We start from the raw sequence: 17,307 nt of genomic DNA on the forward strand, positions 1-17,307 counted from the left end.
CATGGTAATAATTAATGGGTTGATGTGACTACAAAGGGTTATCAAGAGGGTTGTTGTTGTTTGCTCAAGTGGCTCCTGGTCTAGTGCTCTACAAGATGTTCTTCGATGATTTGTTTATTTGCTATATTTGTACCTCTCCTTTCTTCTGAGACATTCAAGGTAGCATACATGGTCCTCTACCTTGATTTCACCTTCACAACAACCCTGTGTGGTAGGTTAGGCTGGCAGATAGTGACTGTCCCAAGGTCATCCAGTAAGTGGGGAATTTGGACATGGGTCTCCTCAATCTTAGCCCCAACCGTGTAGCCAGGCATATAAAGACAATTTTTTAAAAAATATTTTTTTGTAGCAGTTAGCAGGTGATCTGTAAGTTTAAATTTTACACGATGTTAATCTGTGTGTGTGTGTGTGTGTGTGTGTGTGTGTGTGTGTGTTGTAAACAGCATTGCCTTTTTTTCTAATGAAATCGTGGTACGCAAGTATTTTTTTAAATAAACAAACAATATGACTGTGACACAAACACAACACATCCAATTTGTAGGGAGCACAAATCCGAGAGAAAGCAACAAACGCTTTGCAGTATACATTGCTTTGCCATGTTGCCGAAGATCAATTACATTTCTATACATATTAAAAGAAGTATGGACGAATGGCAATCCATTATCCAGCATTGTATTTACAAGGGAGGTAGCCTTAGGCAAGTCACTATTATTTTGGACTCAGCTTGATAACACCGGCCTTACCGGCTGCCAAGATTACTGAGAAAGTGAAGCCATGGGAAGAGCTTTGAAGGGCCATAGATCAGAGATGGAGAACATGCTTTGCATGCCAAAGGTTCCAGATTTAAACCCCCACCCCCTGCCTTGGCTTCTCCAGATACAGCAAGGAAAAACTCCCGTAAAAAGCTCACACATAACCAGCCCAGGCCCCAGAATTATAAAGCATAATAAAAACAGTCTGCAATTATGCAGTCCAATTAAAACCAGGTGAGATGAATATTCAGAGGCCATTTAAACATTGCACAGTAGAGGCTTGTCTTATCCTACATGGGATTGCAGTCCACAAATATGAGGCCACTGTTTAAAAGTCCCTGTTTTGCTGGCCATTGGAAAGATTGCTTATTGCCCTGTTTACCTTCAGTGTAATGTTGTCATCAGCTTGCACACAAAAAACCCAATACATTTTATCCAGGATCATGTACAAAGATAGTTTCAAAACAGAGAGGTGACATGGGTTGATTGTATGAAGCAAAAATGACAAGTATTCATACCAACCCCAAACAGGAAAATTATTGACAGCAAAAAAGGACTGTTAGACACCTTATTATTTGTGTAGGAGTTTTAATTACAATATTCTTTGCTAGATTTTCTGCTAAAAATAACTCTCTTTAACAGCTTCCAAATGTGCCAACATATTGCTTGAATTCTAACACTAACTGTGTTTCCCTGATAGATATTTATGTCAGCAATGAATACAAGATTTTTGCTGGGTCTCAGAGCAAAATTTGCCTAGTCCAGTGGTAACAATTCCTGTCATCCCTGACAACTGGCCATCCTGGCTGAGGCTGGCCAGTCAGTCTACAATGATGGACAAAGGCTCTCCAGATTTTCAGACAGGAATCTATCCTGTCCCTACATAAGAGATCCTGGAAATGTTCTGCCCTTGATATTGTCATGGACTGATTGGACGCAAAGGAATGTTGGCAGGAACTAGCTAGGGAACCATGGAGGGAAGAAGGCTCAGAACCGAGGGAGTCGTGGTGGGACAACAAAGAGTTGTCAAACAGAGGAGGAGGAGGAGGAGGAGGAGGGGGAGGAGGAGAAGGAGGAGAAGGAGTAGTAGTAGTAGTAGTGGGGGTGTCAGAAGCTAAAGAACACAATTCTTGAGAGCATGGATTGTTTGTGGCAAAAGGTATCGTCGGGGTGCTGTGATATCATCAAAATGGGTTAGGAGATACAGTAATATTAGTGGACCCTAGTTAGTCATGCCCAATAATGTCAATGGGTCTACTCTGAGCCTGACTAACATTGGATACAAGTCAACAAACCTGTTGTCACAATGCTTCAATTGTTTTCCAGTGATGGAGTAAATGGGCATCACTAGTGAGCAACACTGAGATTGGGGAGGAGGTGGTGTTTCCGGGGATGCTGTCGGCACTGATGCCTTCGTTGCTGCATTAAATCATTTCAACTGCTGTTGGCTGAAGGAAGCATATAGCATTGCAAGTGTGTTGGGACCATGTTAGCAGGATCATAGGACCAGCGCATGAGACACCTACCATCACCAAAGAGATGAGCCACAAGTTTTGTCAACGCCAGTTTCAAGCTGTGTTCCACGAGCCTTGCTGCTTCCATGGTGTGCATCTCTTGCTTGTGAGGTGTGCGGTGGCCTTGTTCAAACAAGCAGAAGCTTTCTCCACCACCAACATTGCTGAATATCTGTTCAAAAAAGAAAAAAGACGAAAACAATCTCAGCGTCGGTACAGCCCTTTCTGAATATTCAAAGCACTTTGCATATTACATATGGGTTATCTTTACAAACTGACCTGTGAAGTTAAGGTTGAGCATTTTCGGTTTAGATACTTTAAATATGAATTGCAGTTGCATTTCAAAGACTTTCATTCCGCAGTGAGTTCATTCCCACTCAAGTCTCATTCCAGCAAGTTCATTCCAATACAAGTGTCCGAATTGAAGGCTTCCCAGCTCACACTCTTAGCAACTATCCCTCAACCTCTGACTGCAGGAGTGGAGAACCTGTGGCCCTCCAGATGTTTCTAGGCTACAACACCCATCATACTTGACAATCAAGCATGCTGGCTGGGGCTGAAGGGAGTTGTAGCCCAACAACATCTGGAGTTCCCTAGTCTTGCCTTCGAAGATGCAGAGAAAATCCCGAAAATAACTAGAGTGTGCTTATAATGAATGCTCCTGATAGTGCACAAAACTGCTATAAAAATGCATTAATCCTCACAACCTACCTGCAATGTGGGCTGCAGAGAAAGTGGGAGAGAGAAATGCTCCCTGGGGCAAACAGGAGCCACAGAGTAGAGCAGCGATTTGAACCAAGGTATTCCAAACCCATGGGGACGCAGGTGGCGCTGTGGGTTAAACCACAGAGCCTAGGGCTTGCTGATCAGAAGGTCGGCAGTTCAAATCCCTGCGACGGGGTGAGCTCCCATTGCTCGGTCCCAGCTCCTGCCAACCTAGCAGTTCGAAAGCACGTCAAAGTGCAAGTAGATAAATAGGTACCGCTACAGCGGGAAGGTAAACAGCGTTTCCGTGCGCTGCTCTGGTTTCACCAGAAGTGGCTTTGTCATGCTGGCCACATGACCTGGAAGCTGTACGCCGGCTCCCTCGGCCAATAACGTGAGATGAGCGCGCAACCCCAGAGTCGGTCACGACTGGACCTAATGGCCAGGGGTCCCTTTACCTTTACCTTTATTCCAAACCCAGTAATTTATTCCCCTCCCCCCAAAAAATGCCTTTGCTTTTTAAAATGCAGTCACTATATGTGCCCCTGTGGTCGCATTCAGGAAGCAATTTCTTCTTTCAACCTTGCCCTTAAAAGAACAGAGAATGGCTTGGATTTCCTTAAATCACCATTAAAGAAAAATGTGGTTGCCAAGAATTGCTAGAAGGGACACTGTCAGTACCAAAGTCTGGGGATTTTTTTATTTTGGATTTTTTTTGTGGGTTGTGGATGTTTCGTAAGGGGTCAGAATACATTAATATAAGGCTCGCCCTGAAGAGAAATGATGCAGTGGGGGCAGAGTGTAAGAGCATCAGTAATATAATAATAATGATGATGATGAAGATGGTGATAGTGATGACGATTTATTTATTTATTTATTTATTTATTTATTTATTTATTTATTTATTGTACCCTGCCAATCTGGCTGGGTTTCCCCAGCCACTCTGGGCAGCTCCCAACAGAATATTAATAGCATTATTATTATTATTAATAATAATAATAATAAAGTGATAAAACATCAAACATTAAAAACTTCCCTAAACAGGACTGCCTTCAGATGTCTTCTAAACGTCAGATAGTTGTTTATTTCCTTGACATCTGATGGGAGGGCATTCCAGAGGGCAGGCGCCACCACCGAGAAGGCCCTCTGCCTGGTTCCCTATAACCGCATTTCTCGCAGGAAGGGAAGTTCCAGAAGGCCCTCGGAGCTGGACCTCAGTGTCTGGGCAGAACGATGGGGGTGGAAACGCTCCTTCAGGTATACTGGGCTGAGGCTGTTTAAGGCTTTAAAGGTCAGCACCAACACTTTGAATTGTGCTCGGAAACATACTGGGAGCCAATGTAGGTCTTTCAGGACCGGTTTTATATGGTCTTGGCGGCCACTCCCAGTCACCAGTCTAGCTGCCGCATTCTGGATTAGTTGTAGTTTTCGGGTCAACTTCAAAGGTAGCCCCACGTAGAGCACATTGCAGTAGTCCAAGCAGGAGACAACCAAACATGCACCATTCTGGCAAGACAGTCTGCGGGTAGGTAGGGTATCAGCCTGCGTACCAGATGGAGCTGGTAGACAGCTGCCCTGAACACAGAATTGACCTGTGCCTCCATGGACAGCTGTGAGTCCAAAATGACTCCCAGGCTGCACACCTGGTCCTTCAGGGGCACAGTTACCCCATTCAGGACCAGAGAATAGCAGTCGTTTCTCTGCATAAGCATACCTCACTATTACATTTTTGCCTGAATTAACCTAGTTGAGTCTGTTGAAAAGGGGTCCAAGATGACATAGTGCTACCTGCTGATCCTAAATGCTGTTTCCTGATCAGTGGACTTCAAAGACCTATCCAATTAGCTTCTCTCCCTGCTAAATCAAAACTCCTGAGATACAAGCCCAACTGCCTTTCATCCTGCTGCAGCAAGCCTGGACATGTCTCTTCTGAGATTGATATGACACACACACACACACACACACACACACACACACACACACACTTCTCTGGTGGCAGCGGAATCAGTGGGGCAGTCAGGGTGCATGCGGGGGGGGGGCGCTTAAGGCAGTGGCTTCACCCTGCCTCATGAATGGGCTGGTCCTGCTCAGGGGAGTGTTATGCAATGTTATGCACTACCACACACACACAAAAGAGGACACAGGTGTGCCTAATGTTTGCTATAATTTAAACAGAAATATAACAATACATCTCAATGCAGTACGTTTCCAAGCTCAGTTCAAAGTGTTGGTGCTGACCTTTAAAGCTCTAAACGGCCTCGGTCCAGTATACCTGAAGGAGTGTCTCTATCCCCATCGTTCTACCCGGACACTGAGGTCCAGCGCAGAGGGCCTTCTGGCCGTTCCCTCACTGCGAGAAGCCAAGTTGCAGGGAACCAGGCAGAGGGCCTTCTCGGTAGTGGCGCCCACCCTGTGGAACACCCTCCCATCAGATGTCAAGGAGATAAGTATACAACCTTTGTCTGAACATCTGAAGGCAGGCCTGTATAGGGAAGTTTTCCAATGTTTTGTTATGTGTTTATATATGTTGGAAACTGCCCAGAGTGGCCGGGGCAACCTTTGCACATAGACTAGCTTCTGCACACACTCACACACTGCTCTTTATTCTCCAACCAGGCAAGCAAGAGGCATGATCAGAGTTCAAGGAGATGTTTCATCCAGGTGAAAAGGAGGGTGTAAATGATGGCTGGTGAGGGATAAAGCTTGGAGGAGAAGCTGTGAGGACTGCAATTGGCCTCTGGCTTCAAATTCTCTCCCCCCCCCCCTCAAGTTCTGATAGTTAGAAAATTTTGCCATTTTCTAGCCCCGCCCCCGGCAATGATTAAATGCCTTGTGTATGCAGTTGTGCCAAACTTCCTCTAAAGAAGGAGCATCCATAATCTAAATCCACTTCGTCTGGACCAACCCTTTTTTCTTTTTCTTTTGCAAATGCACTGCAGCCTCTAAACTGATGGATTAATAATGACACTAATGTGGAACTTGTGCATCAACGAGAACACTTCCTGCCATCACAATCACTCTCTGACACAATAAAACTTGTAAGATCACACCCTGGCCCCTGCACTGTCAGTCAATGAGTGGATACTAAAGTCGATGCGTTAATAATGGAGTACCCTGGGCTGCTTACAGTCGGGAGTTTTAGTTTGGGAAGAAAACAACACAAATTATTTTAGACAGCACGTCACATCACCTCTTGGTGTAATCATTGGGCCCTTCAGTCCACAAGCTACCAGGTAGAAAAAGCTGAGCTTGTTTATACCTATTACTGTATATTAATCCAGTCAACATATTTAGATAGTGAAGCTACATAATGAAGATGATTTTCAAAAAGGGGGGAGGATATACAAATTTAAAATGTTATTACAGTCATAAAAGGTAAAGGTAAAGGGACCCCTGACCATTAGGTCCAGTCGTGACCGACTCTGGGGTTGCGTGCTCATCTCGCATTATTGGCCGAGGGAGCCGGCGTATAGCTTCCAGGTCATGTGGCCAGCATGACTAAGCCACTTCTGGCGAACCAGAGCAGCACATGGAAACGCCGTTTACCTTCCCGCTGTAGCGGTCCCTATTTATCTACTTGCATTTTGACGTGCTTTCAAACTGCTAGGTTGGCAGGAGCTGGGACCAAGCAACGGGAGCTCACCCCGTCACAGGGATTCGAACTGCCGACCTTCTGATCAGCAAGCCCTAGGCTCAGTGGTTTAACCACAGCGCCACCTGGGTCCCTATTACCTCAGTTTAAATATGCTTTGGTTTGAGTACACTCAGTTTAAGTACTCCGCGGACCCGTCTGGAACGGATTAAATCACTTTCCATTACTTTCAATGGGAAAGTTCACTTCAGGTTAAGTACGCTTCAGGTTAAGTACGGACTTCCAGAACCAATTACACTCATATTTCGGGTTAAGTACGCTTCAGGTTGAGTACTCCGTGGACTGTCTGCAACGGATTAATCCACTTTCCAAACCATGCTTCTCGTACAGCTATGAAACACACAGATGCCCTGGTACCCCAAAAGGGGGCAAACCTATCTCACGTAGGTAGAGAAGGGAAAGCATTTAGCTATTCAACAACTTTCTATTTGAAGAAAGTAGAATGCATGCTTGTTGGTAGTTTCTGGTCCCCATTCTCATGTCACAATAAGTCATATCCTGAAATAAACCACGCTAAGTGCAACTTCACGCCTCCCCTTCCAGAGTAGAGAAACAAACCATGGAATGGCTAGCAAAGCATGATTTGCAAACCAGCACTTCTGTTTTGTTCCTTTCCACATAAACCATGAATGGAAACTAAAGTTTGCTCCTGGCTTACCGATTGCAGTTTTCTTGGTTTGCAAGTCGCGCCAAGGCAGCCGCTCTGTGGTTTGTTTCCCTCCTTGGGAGGGGGAGTTGTGAAACCGATGTGCCTGAGCAGCATGTACCAACCTGCTGCTAGTCCACAGTAAACTATGGTTTATTTAAAACCATGGTGCACTGTGACGAATAAACCAGGCCTGCATCTGAGGATGGGGAAGGAAGTGCCAGACTCCAGTAGTCTGTTGCCCGCTTCACCTCTATCTTTTTGCATCTCTTCCTAACCTTAAAGGGAACACATTTCCTCCTTGCTTCCCTTCAGTGTATTTTCTGTAGTTTGGTAGTTTCTGGATCTAGACCGAGTTACGCCTCTTCCCATGTTACAGCAATGGAAACAGCAACATGTCATTCAACAAATATGTGTGCCACTTTGTTCATCTTAAGCATCTTTATTATGTAAACACCAATGTGCACTTCTGAGATGGCAACTCTGCATCTTCCTCTAAATAATCAGATGCTAAACGCAGCCAGCAACAGGAAGCTGAATTATCAGAAGGGCTCTCCCACATCCCCTCAGACGAGCTTCCCAGAAGATTACACAAAGGTTGGCATCGTCTGAAACATATGCCTCAAGCTGTCCACAATATGCATGTTGTCACTTTTGCTAATTGAATCTCACTGCTGAAACAGACACTTTCAATTTGCATTAGCTCCCTCTGGCGGAGAGAACACCACTTTAAATTTAAAAGCGGCACACCTTAAAAAAAAAAAAGTGAGACGATTTTTACAGTCAAGTTTTAAAGACATGGTTTCCATACAAACTCTTCTGGCAGAGTTGGAAGGTCTATGTCAGGCAGGCAGGGAACTGTGTACCCCCCAAATGTACTCCCTTACTCTTCTACATATGACTTTAGTTCCAGCTGCTGCTGCTCCTGCTCCTGCTTAAGTGGCTTTTGCAAAAAGGAAAAACACAACAATCACTAGAAATTCAGTATGGCACATATAACTTGCAGGCTGAAGTTATTGCAAGGGATCAGTAGCAGATGGAGTCTTAAGGCAGTGCTCACCTGACCTGCATGGCTGCTGCTTACTGGAAGGTAAATGGGGAGAGGAGACGTGGCAGTGAGGTCAATGCAGTGCAAACCCACCAGCAGGCTCTGCCAGTGTGTCTGCACTGTGCTGACCTCGCCTCTCCCAGTAAGGAGCAGTGATGCAATGACTGCAGGTCAAGTGAACCCCATGCCCCACCATCCCATCAGCTACTGCTGGGGGTGGTAACCAGTCAAAACTCGACTCTCCTGCACAAAATGCTGTTTTGCTTGTCAACTGTCAAAACAGAAAGACATACAGCCAGGGACAAAAAAGTACTGTACATGTCCAGAAGCAGACTTATTTTTGCAGAATATGCAATATTCAGATGGGCATTTTGCACATTCCTGGGAGTGCACCATCTTGAAAAATCCGAAAGGAAATGCCACTGCAGAAATTCAGAGTCACTGTGTCCTTAAGACCAGCCTGGCTGGGGATGAGGGAAGACACTAGCTCCTTTCACAGTAGAAAAACAACCCTGAACCATTTCAGAGTCGGCCAGTTTGAGGTGCTGAGATATTTGACACAAAAAGCTGGCCAACTTATTACAGATCCACTGGGAAAGAAAAACATGCAAGGCTAATACAGTATATTTCATTCCTTTCCACTAACACACTCCCACATTTTTGAACTCTTCATCGCTCCTTTGCAGAAGCATCACTTGCACAAATAAAGTAAAACAGAGGTTACACAAGATCATAGAAAAGAACATTATCATATTTTAGTGTTAATTTTAGTGAATTTTAGTGTTGACCCAGAAGTGCTGGGGGAGGAACAAATTGTACAGGGCTTTGCAATATCCTTCCTGTGTTTAGAAGGCACAACCTACAAGGACTCCATATTAATATTTGGAAATACATGCCATAGATCACTTTTTCACCCTTGGTTCATACAATGAAATATTTCACTAAACAAAATCTAGCACGCTGCCCTTTCCAGGAGGCATTTACTACGGTATGTACAGTTGTCTCAGATAAGCTTCATGTAAGCATCAACTCTTGACCTTATTAGTCTCCTCCAAAATGAATCAATGAAAGAAAACTTGTCCAGTCATTGTCCAGCGGTGGGATCAACAATGAGATATTTCTCATTGGTCTCCCAAACGAAAGGCTTCCCCCCCTAACTTTCATGTGTAGCTCATAGTAGGCACAGGGGCTGCAGTACAAAGAAGATAAGATTAGGGGGTGCAGTCCATACAAGTGTCCTGTATGCCAGAAGCAGAGCATAAAAGCAACTGTCCTCCTTCTCAAGGGACAGGTGTTAGAGGTAAAGGTAAAAGTAAAGGACCCCTGAACGGTTAAGTCCAGTCAAAGGTGACTATGGGGTTGCGGCGCTCATCTCGCTTTCAGGCCGAGGGAGCCGGTATTTGTCCACAGACAGCTTTCCGGGTCATGTGACCAGCATGACTAAACTGCTTCTGGCGCAACAGAAGACCATGACAGAAACCAAAGCACATGGAAATGCTGTTTACCTTCCTACCGCTGCAGTACCTATTTATCTACTTGCACTGGCGTGCTTTCAAACTGCTAGGTTGGCAGGAGCTGGGACAGAGCAATGGGAGCTCACCCTATCACAGGGATTCGAAACGCCAACCTTCTGATCAGCAAGCCCAAGAGGCTCAGTGATTTAGACCACAGCGCCACCTGCCACCCAAGGTGCTAAAAGCAGAGCAGATGCTCAGAAGTTCGGCAAACAGTCCTTGGGCTGGTGTTCTTTGTTTGGTCTTATGGCCCCTTCATATATTCCCAAGTGGAACATCTCCCTATGTATAGAAGATATACAAGCCTTCAGGATAGGAACAGCTGGAAAACTAACAGGTGTACTTCAGGGACATATATCAAGAACACACATATGTGTACACACACATATTTAAAAAGATGTTTTCTGCATATTTTACTCCCACAAAGAAGTTTGTCGCAAGTTAAATATCTCTACACTTACTTCTCAGCTCACGAAAGAAAGCAACATAATGTTATGCAAAGAAAGCTCCATGCAACCCTCCCAGAAACATATTTGCCTGGCTGAGTGCTTAGCAAAACTGCCGCAGAACACATCAGACGTTAGCATTCGGCAATAACATCTCAGTCACTCTCTCGAGAAAAATCATCTCCCTACATTCTGTAACAAAACAAAATGACGGACGCTACGGACACTTTCTAGATACAAACTATGAGGACAGTGCAGTCCTGCAGTGCCAATTTAATACTGGTGTGCTGAATCGAGCCAAAAGCAACAACAACAACAAAAGTATGTTCTGGTCTGTAAAAAAAAAGTAAAAAAGAAAAGCTTCGTTTTCTATCAATAAACTAACCATATCATAAGCCGTGCTGAAGAACACAACTGTTTTCTATGCAAGGCTCGCTCAGCAGTTCATCACTGCAGTCAACACAACTGAATATCCAACACTTCCCACTCTCTTCAGTGCCAAGAAAGTTCTCCTAGTATACATTTACTCCTAGTATAATTAATACAGGGGATGAAATGTGTCTCTAATCTATACTTTTAAAGTTGATGGTATAAAAATGGCAAAGAAACTAACCTGCCCAGAGTGTGGAGAAATAGGAATACAGTGGTGCCTCGCTTAACGAATGCCCTGCTTAACGAAATTTCCGCTTAACGAAAGGATTTTTCGAGCGGAGATTGCCTCGCTAGACGAATTTGTTTTATGAAAAATTCGTCTAGCGAATCGCGGTTTCCCATGGGAATGCCTTGAAATTCAATTAATGCGTTCCTATGGGCAAAACAAAATTTAAAAAAATTCAATGCATTCCTATGGGATTCGCTAGACGAATTTTTCATTATAAGAAAAGACCCGTGGAACGAATTTAATTCGTCTAGCGAGGCACCACTGTACTCTTTGCATTACTCAGGAGCGCTTACTCAGCTCTGATTGCATCACCAAGATCCAAAAACTTGCTTTAAGCCAGCAGGTGGCTTGGTCGCACCCTGAGCAAGATTTTTTATTCCACCATTCCAACTCAGTTTTGAAAGTAGCCTCCATTTGCGCGCGCGCGCACACACACACACACGACGTTCTGCCATGGGGCAAGTGGTTCTGCTGCTCCCTGCATCCCAGTCCCATGAAACTAAGTTCTGTGGTTCTCTGAATCCGAGCATTTGTTTAGAATCATTGGATCAAGCATGACATGCGTTTGGAGACCTTCTGATTATTGGCTTCCTGTAAAAGCAAGTCTAATGGCTGCAATCTTCACGGTGTGAGGTTGGGGGGGGGGGGTAATCTACATGGCAGAGGGTGTTGTGAGACGTCCTAGGGAAATGAGAAGAAGAAGAAGAGTTTGGATTTGATATCCCGCTTTATCAGTACCCAAAGGAGTCTCAAAGCAGCTAACAATCTCCTTTCCCCTCCTCCCCCACAACAGACACCCTGTGAGGTGGGTGGGGCTGAGAGCCAATTCGAAGGGGGCCTGTTAGGCATTGCCAAAAAAAAGATCTACAACCCCCCCCAAAAAAAGGACCAATAAGAATATCAATTTGCATATGGTCATTTACTTAGAAAGAATTGTTGTAATTTAAGTAGGAATACAATACATCTCACCATAATGGAGAAGACATTGTGCCTTTGTTCAGTTGACGGTCAACTTTCAGGCTGCTGCTTCCCCATTTTATGGTTCATTATCTTTAAACTTTTAAGCTTCACTATCTTGGACGAGACAGTCCTCAAATAAAAGGACACCTTCAAACAGAGGACTGACAATCCTTCAAAACAGAGGACTAACTTACCACAGGATTAAGCTAACATATACTTCCATATAATGTCCATGTTTTTAGCCATTAAACGTGTCACTATAATTTTTCACCGAAAGGTTCTCCTATATAATATTTTGAGGGAATTAACACAAAGTATATGCCTACAGTTTTGGAGATTACACTTCAGATTTAAAATCCTACTGACACTGTTCTAGAGTGGTTAAAAATATAAAGATTTATGTTATATGGTGCAGAGATCCCATAAACCAGGAAGAAAGACATACTCCATTCTATTTTGCAATTTATGTTACCTAGAGCACTTATAACTTTCCTCCTGGCAATGAGATAGGCATTTTTTAGGAGTCATATGCTCTTTTAAAAATGAGAATGACTAATATTCTGAGCCGCACAAACCCAAACATTTTTGCTTTCCAGTGATAAACAAAGATATGGTTTGTTGCCATTCTGTTGTAACAGGAGTTAATGAGCTCAACTGGGGGGGGGGACCTCTGTCTGTGCAATGGATGTGATTAGCCCAGAAGCTGCAGAGTGGAATTGAAGAAAACTCTGGTCAAGAGACTAGCTCATGATGGCCTGTCTTGAGAGCAGAAATGCTTTTATGTGTGAGAAGCAGAAATGCTGACAAGGCCTTAACTGAGCTAAGACAAAGTGCTGTTGTAAAAGAGGTACAAGACTCCATGTAGCTTAGCAGTGCTGGGTGACCATCATGAATTCCCCCTGTACCCCGATAAGGCTTGGTATCATGTTAGCCCCTAAAACAATGGGGAACTGCTTCTGCAGGTGTTTGTCCTGTGATTGACCAATATACTGTATTATAGTTTCAACATTTTTAATGCTTGCTGTCCTGGGCTCCTTTGGGAGGAAAGGGACAGTAGAATTTAAATAAACAATTGTAGGATGTAGGCAGCTACACCTGCAGCAATTGCAAGTTAGTTGCCCTACTAGAAGACAAGGTTGCCCTACTGGAAGGCAAGGTCCAGCAGCTTCAGGCCCATCTTTCTACGCTCCAGGGAATTAAAGAGCTGGAGCCTTCCTTGGATGCAGCAGAGCGCACTGTCTGCACCAAGGAGGAGACAGGGGACATCCCTGAGAATGTCCTGGTCAGTTCCCCAACACAGGACCCAGATGTATGGAGGAACGTGACTCATAGAAGCAGAAGGCCCAGGGATCGCTCTGAGTGTTTAGAACTACACAATCAATTTGAAGTGTTCTCCCTTAACACGGAAGACGAGGAACAGACTCCATTTGAAGATCTCTCCCTCATCACAGTTGATCAGGAATATGAAGACGAGCAGCAAAGTCAGTCCTCTGGGAATATGGAGGTAACATTGGAAGGGACAGCACATGGAAGAATCCTGACCAAGCCTATGAAGAGGTGTGTAGTGGTGATAGGGGATTCCCTACTGAGGGGTACAGAAGTAGTGATCTGTGGGCCTGACAAGATGTCTCGAGAGGTGTGCTGTCTCCCCGGGGCCAAGATCAAAGATGTAACAGAACAGCTGCAAGGAATCATAAAACCCACTGACAAATACCCCTTCCTTTTGGTCCATGTGGGAACCAATGACACTGCAAGCCATAGCCTCCAGAAGATCAAAAGTGATTATGAGGCTCTGGGCAGGAAGTTGAAGCAATTAAATGCACAAATTGTCATCTCATCTGTCCTCATCTGTTGAACGACATTGCCCAGGGAGAGAGGGAAAAATAGGGGAAGTGAACAACTGGCTTCACGAATGGTGCAAAGAGGAACGGTTTGGATTCTTAGATCACGGTCTGCAGTTTTTTGAAGATGGACTTCTGGCAAGTGATGGGCTGCATCTCACAAAGGTTGGGAGGAATGTTTTTGCCATGAAACTCAAAAACCTCATCAGGAGGGCTTTAAACTGACTTATGTGGGGGAGGGAGACAGTGGTCCGGAAGGTAGGAGTCTATCAAGTGCTGAAGATGATCGGCAGGGGGTTGGACTGGATGGCCCTTGTGGTCTCTTCCAACTCTATGATTCTATGATTCTATGAAATACTATCAATCCTCCTGAACCTGTTGAAGGTGCCAACCCTTCAAGTGTTGTCGAACGGCAACTCCCATCATTCCTAATTATTCACTGGGCTGGGTGGGGCCGATGTGAACCAGAACCCAACAACATCAGGGAGGGCACCATGTTGGCTAGACCCTTTCTTACCTCGTGGTTGGAGAAGAGCCGGACACCTTCCAGCTGGTGGAAGACTGGATAGTGGGTGCTATCAATCTGATCTCGACGGTAAACATCGCCCACAACCAGAAAGGCATCGAGTCCCGAGTGCATCAAGTCCCACTGGTGGGCAGATGTGTGGGCTCTTAGGATGTGGGTACGATTCAGATAGTAGTTATCCCCTTTCTTCCTGCTAGGGTGGTCTTTTGGAATGAGCAGCCTGTCAAAATTCTGCTCAACAGTGACCACCGGAGGCATATCATCATACACAGAGAAGAGTGGCGTCCCAAAGCGCCCAATATATTGCTTGTAGAAGTGGTCTTTCACACGCTCTTTCATCAGCCACAAAGGGTGATGCCTTTGGTTGTGCAAGTTTTCCCCCACCTTGGAAAGAATCTTCTTTGTGACGTTGGTATAGTCATCTGGGAGATAAGATTTGCCAAGAACTTCCACTGTGTCTGTAATGGAGGTGCTGGCAGCGAAACCTGAAGATATACGCCGGGACCATGCAGGACTGAAACTGGAAGGTCTTCTTCCCAGAAGCCCCCATGATGGAATCCTTCTACCACAGCCGAGTATTTGCATTAAGTTTCTGGATGCAGCCATTGCAGCGTTCTTTATATGCTGGAGGGAGCAGAAAATCAAATGCAAATAATGATTTCCATTTGCAGTACACACACACACACACACTTCATTGTGAAATGTATTAGTTTTAGTCTACTCAGTCACACAAAAAAAGCTGATGAAATTATTCCATCACAGCTCTATAACGTAAGAAAATCATTAATGCTTTGGGAGTGCAGCAAAAACTAGCAGTAGTCCAGAGACAGAGTGGGGGGAACCCTGTTGTTGTTGTTGTTGTTGTTGTTGGGCAAGTGGGCTGGGAAAGAGTCCTCCCAGGACTTTGGGGAGCAGAGGCTACCAGATATGTTAAATAGCACTGTTCTAAATGGACCAAGAAATATGTTCATTTTAACTTCCCAATTAAAGCAAGCCAAAGCAGAACACCTACCTGGATAAACAGCACCACTTTGGAACATCAGAAGATGTGTGCCTCTCAAATAGTGTTGATAAACAAGATATGCCCAATAGACGTTGTCTGATTGTATTCTAGATGCAGTCTTTGAAAATGTGGCCAATAATTCTCATACACGAAAAGCGATTCAAGGATAATTTATGTGGATTCTTCTCTCTCTCTGCAGGAGATTACCAGCCAATTACTATGGGAAGGAGAAAGAGGTAAATAACGTGAATGTTGTGTAACAAAGACCGTGGTCAAAAACATTTGTAATTGCTTCACAAAGCTTTCCATAATGGCTGATTGGGATGCAAAGCTGCAGTAAAAACTGAGTCATCCCATTTGGACTCTCTACTGCCTACTTCACCAAACTGTATACTGAACAAAAAGCCCCAAAGCTCACAGCTTGTCTACCTACCCTATACAAAACTCAGGCTGAGAGCCAGGGAGCTAATCTAAAGTCTGCCTCACTCAACTTCTTGCCCTCTTCTGCTGACCAGGTGGTAGGTGAGAAACATTCCAGGAACTTACCTGCCCATGAGGGAGGAGGCAAATGCTACAACCAGTTGCTGGAAGATTACAAATGGCGGCAGCAGAAGACTATCTGGCTCCATATATTCCCTCATGAAGAGGATTATAAGTGAATCAGGCCTCAAATATTGCAAATTTGCAGGATTAGATGGGCCAGGTGTCAAGGGGGAGGCATCTAGGGCAGGCACTAATGTAAGGCAGTGTGAGGCAATCACCTCAGAAGGCAAATGGATTGGAGCAGTCACTCCTCGCTGTTCCTCCTGACTCCCTACCCCTGCCAACCATTTCCCTCTGCTGTCATACATCCTGTCCTGCCCCCAGTAATCTGCCTTAGGCTGTCTTAGGTGCAATAGGGAAGGCGATTCCATCACCGGTGTTCAAAGAAGATTCACCTGCAAGTCTAGTCGGCATCACCGTGTCCTTTACCCCAGACAGCAAAATGTCTGGGGAGAGCCCTAGAGCCATCACTGGGCATCTGCGGAGCCCCACAACCTTGGCCTCCTGGTTCAAGTCAGATGGATTCTCTGGGTTTTGCACCAAGATTCTTTTTCTCAATTAACTAAAACTACTACTATAAATGGGACGGGGGTGGCGCTGTGGGTTAAACCGCAGAGCCTAGGGCTTGCCGATCAGAAGGTCGGTGGTTTGTATCCCCATGACGGGGTGAGCTCCCGTTGCTCAGTCCCTAATCCTGCCAACCTAGCAGTTCAAAAGCACATCAAAGTGCAAGTAGATAAATAGGGTGGGAAGGTAAACGGCATTTCTGTGTGCTGCTCTGGTTCACCAGAAGTGGCTTAGTCATGCTAGCCACATGACCCGGAAGCTGTCTGCGGACAAACAATGGCTCCCTTGGCCAGTAAAGCAAGATGAGCGCCGCAACCCCAGAGTCGTCCGCAACAGGACGTAACAGTCAGGGGTCCCTTTACCACTATAAATGGTGAGCATCTCCCAAATTCCTATGTTTCATTAGCATCTTTTTTGGAAATCATAGCTGATAGGCTCCAGATGGACTATTAAATATACAAATTTTTATAAACTGACAGGTTGGACCCAAATCCCTTAAAGCCATTCATTTCCCCCTTCTGTCCAAAAATACTTAATGGACAGAAAATCCCTAACAACCCTGAAATGCTGCGGAACATATGAGGAAAGTAAGGCTGCCTTCTTTTAGTGATCTGACAAACCTCTGTTGTGCAAGAGTTCTACCAGTGTAACATATGCTAAAAACAAAATAACAGACATATGCTAAAATTACCAAGATTGGGCATTTACCAAGCTGTTTAGCAACTCAGCTAAGAACTTTTTTTTCCAGCATACAAACTTGTCTGAGCATAAGGCTGTAAATGCTATAGGAGATTATATACTTTGCCTAAATCATCTCTGGTTAAAATGGGACATAAATTAGGAAAAGGTAACATACAATTCACAAGCTATGTGTAGCCCAGAGACATCAGAACTTTTTTAAATGGTGGCTCTAAGAAAGTACTAATGTG

The 17,307-nt window shown here is 44.7% G+C and overlaps 1 protein-coding gene across 2 annotated transcripts in view; it reads right to left on the reverse strand.

Annotated features, from left to right (window-relative positions):
- FARS2 (phenylalanyl-tRNA synthetase 2, mitochondrial) overlaps positions 1–17,307 on the reverse strand; it is a 203,221-nt gene that overhangs the window by 145,421 nt on the left and 40,493 nt on the right. For both annotated transcript variants that reach the window (XM_035126402.2, XM_035126401.2), the window contains 3 exons: positions 15,278–15,485; positions 14,257–14,889; positions 2,279–2,438 (listed from right to left, as the gene is read on the reverse strand). In XM_035126402.2, coding sequence (XP_034982293.1) covers positions 2,279–2,438; positions 14,257–14,871 — 775 coding nt within the window. In that variant the 5' untranslated portion in view covers positions 14,872–14,889; positions 15,278–15,485. The remainder of the gene's footprint in view (positions 1–2,278; positions 2,439–14,256; positions 14,890–15,277; positions 15,486–17,307) is intronic.

This window comes from Zootoca vivipara, chromosome 8 (genome assembly GCF_963506605.1).
Source record: "Zootoca vivipara chromosome 8, rZooViv1.1, whole genome shotgun sequence".
NCBI classification, from domain to species: domain Eukaryota; kingdom Metazoa; phylum Chordata; class Lepidosauria; order Squamata; family Lacertidae; genus Zootoca; species Zootoca vivipara.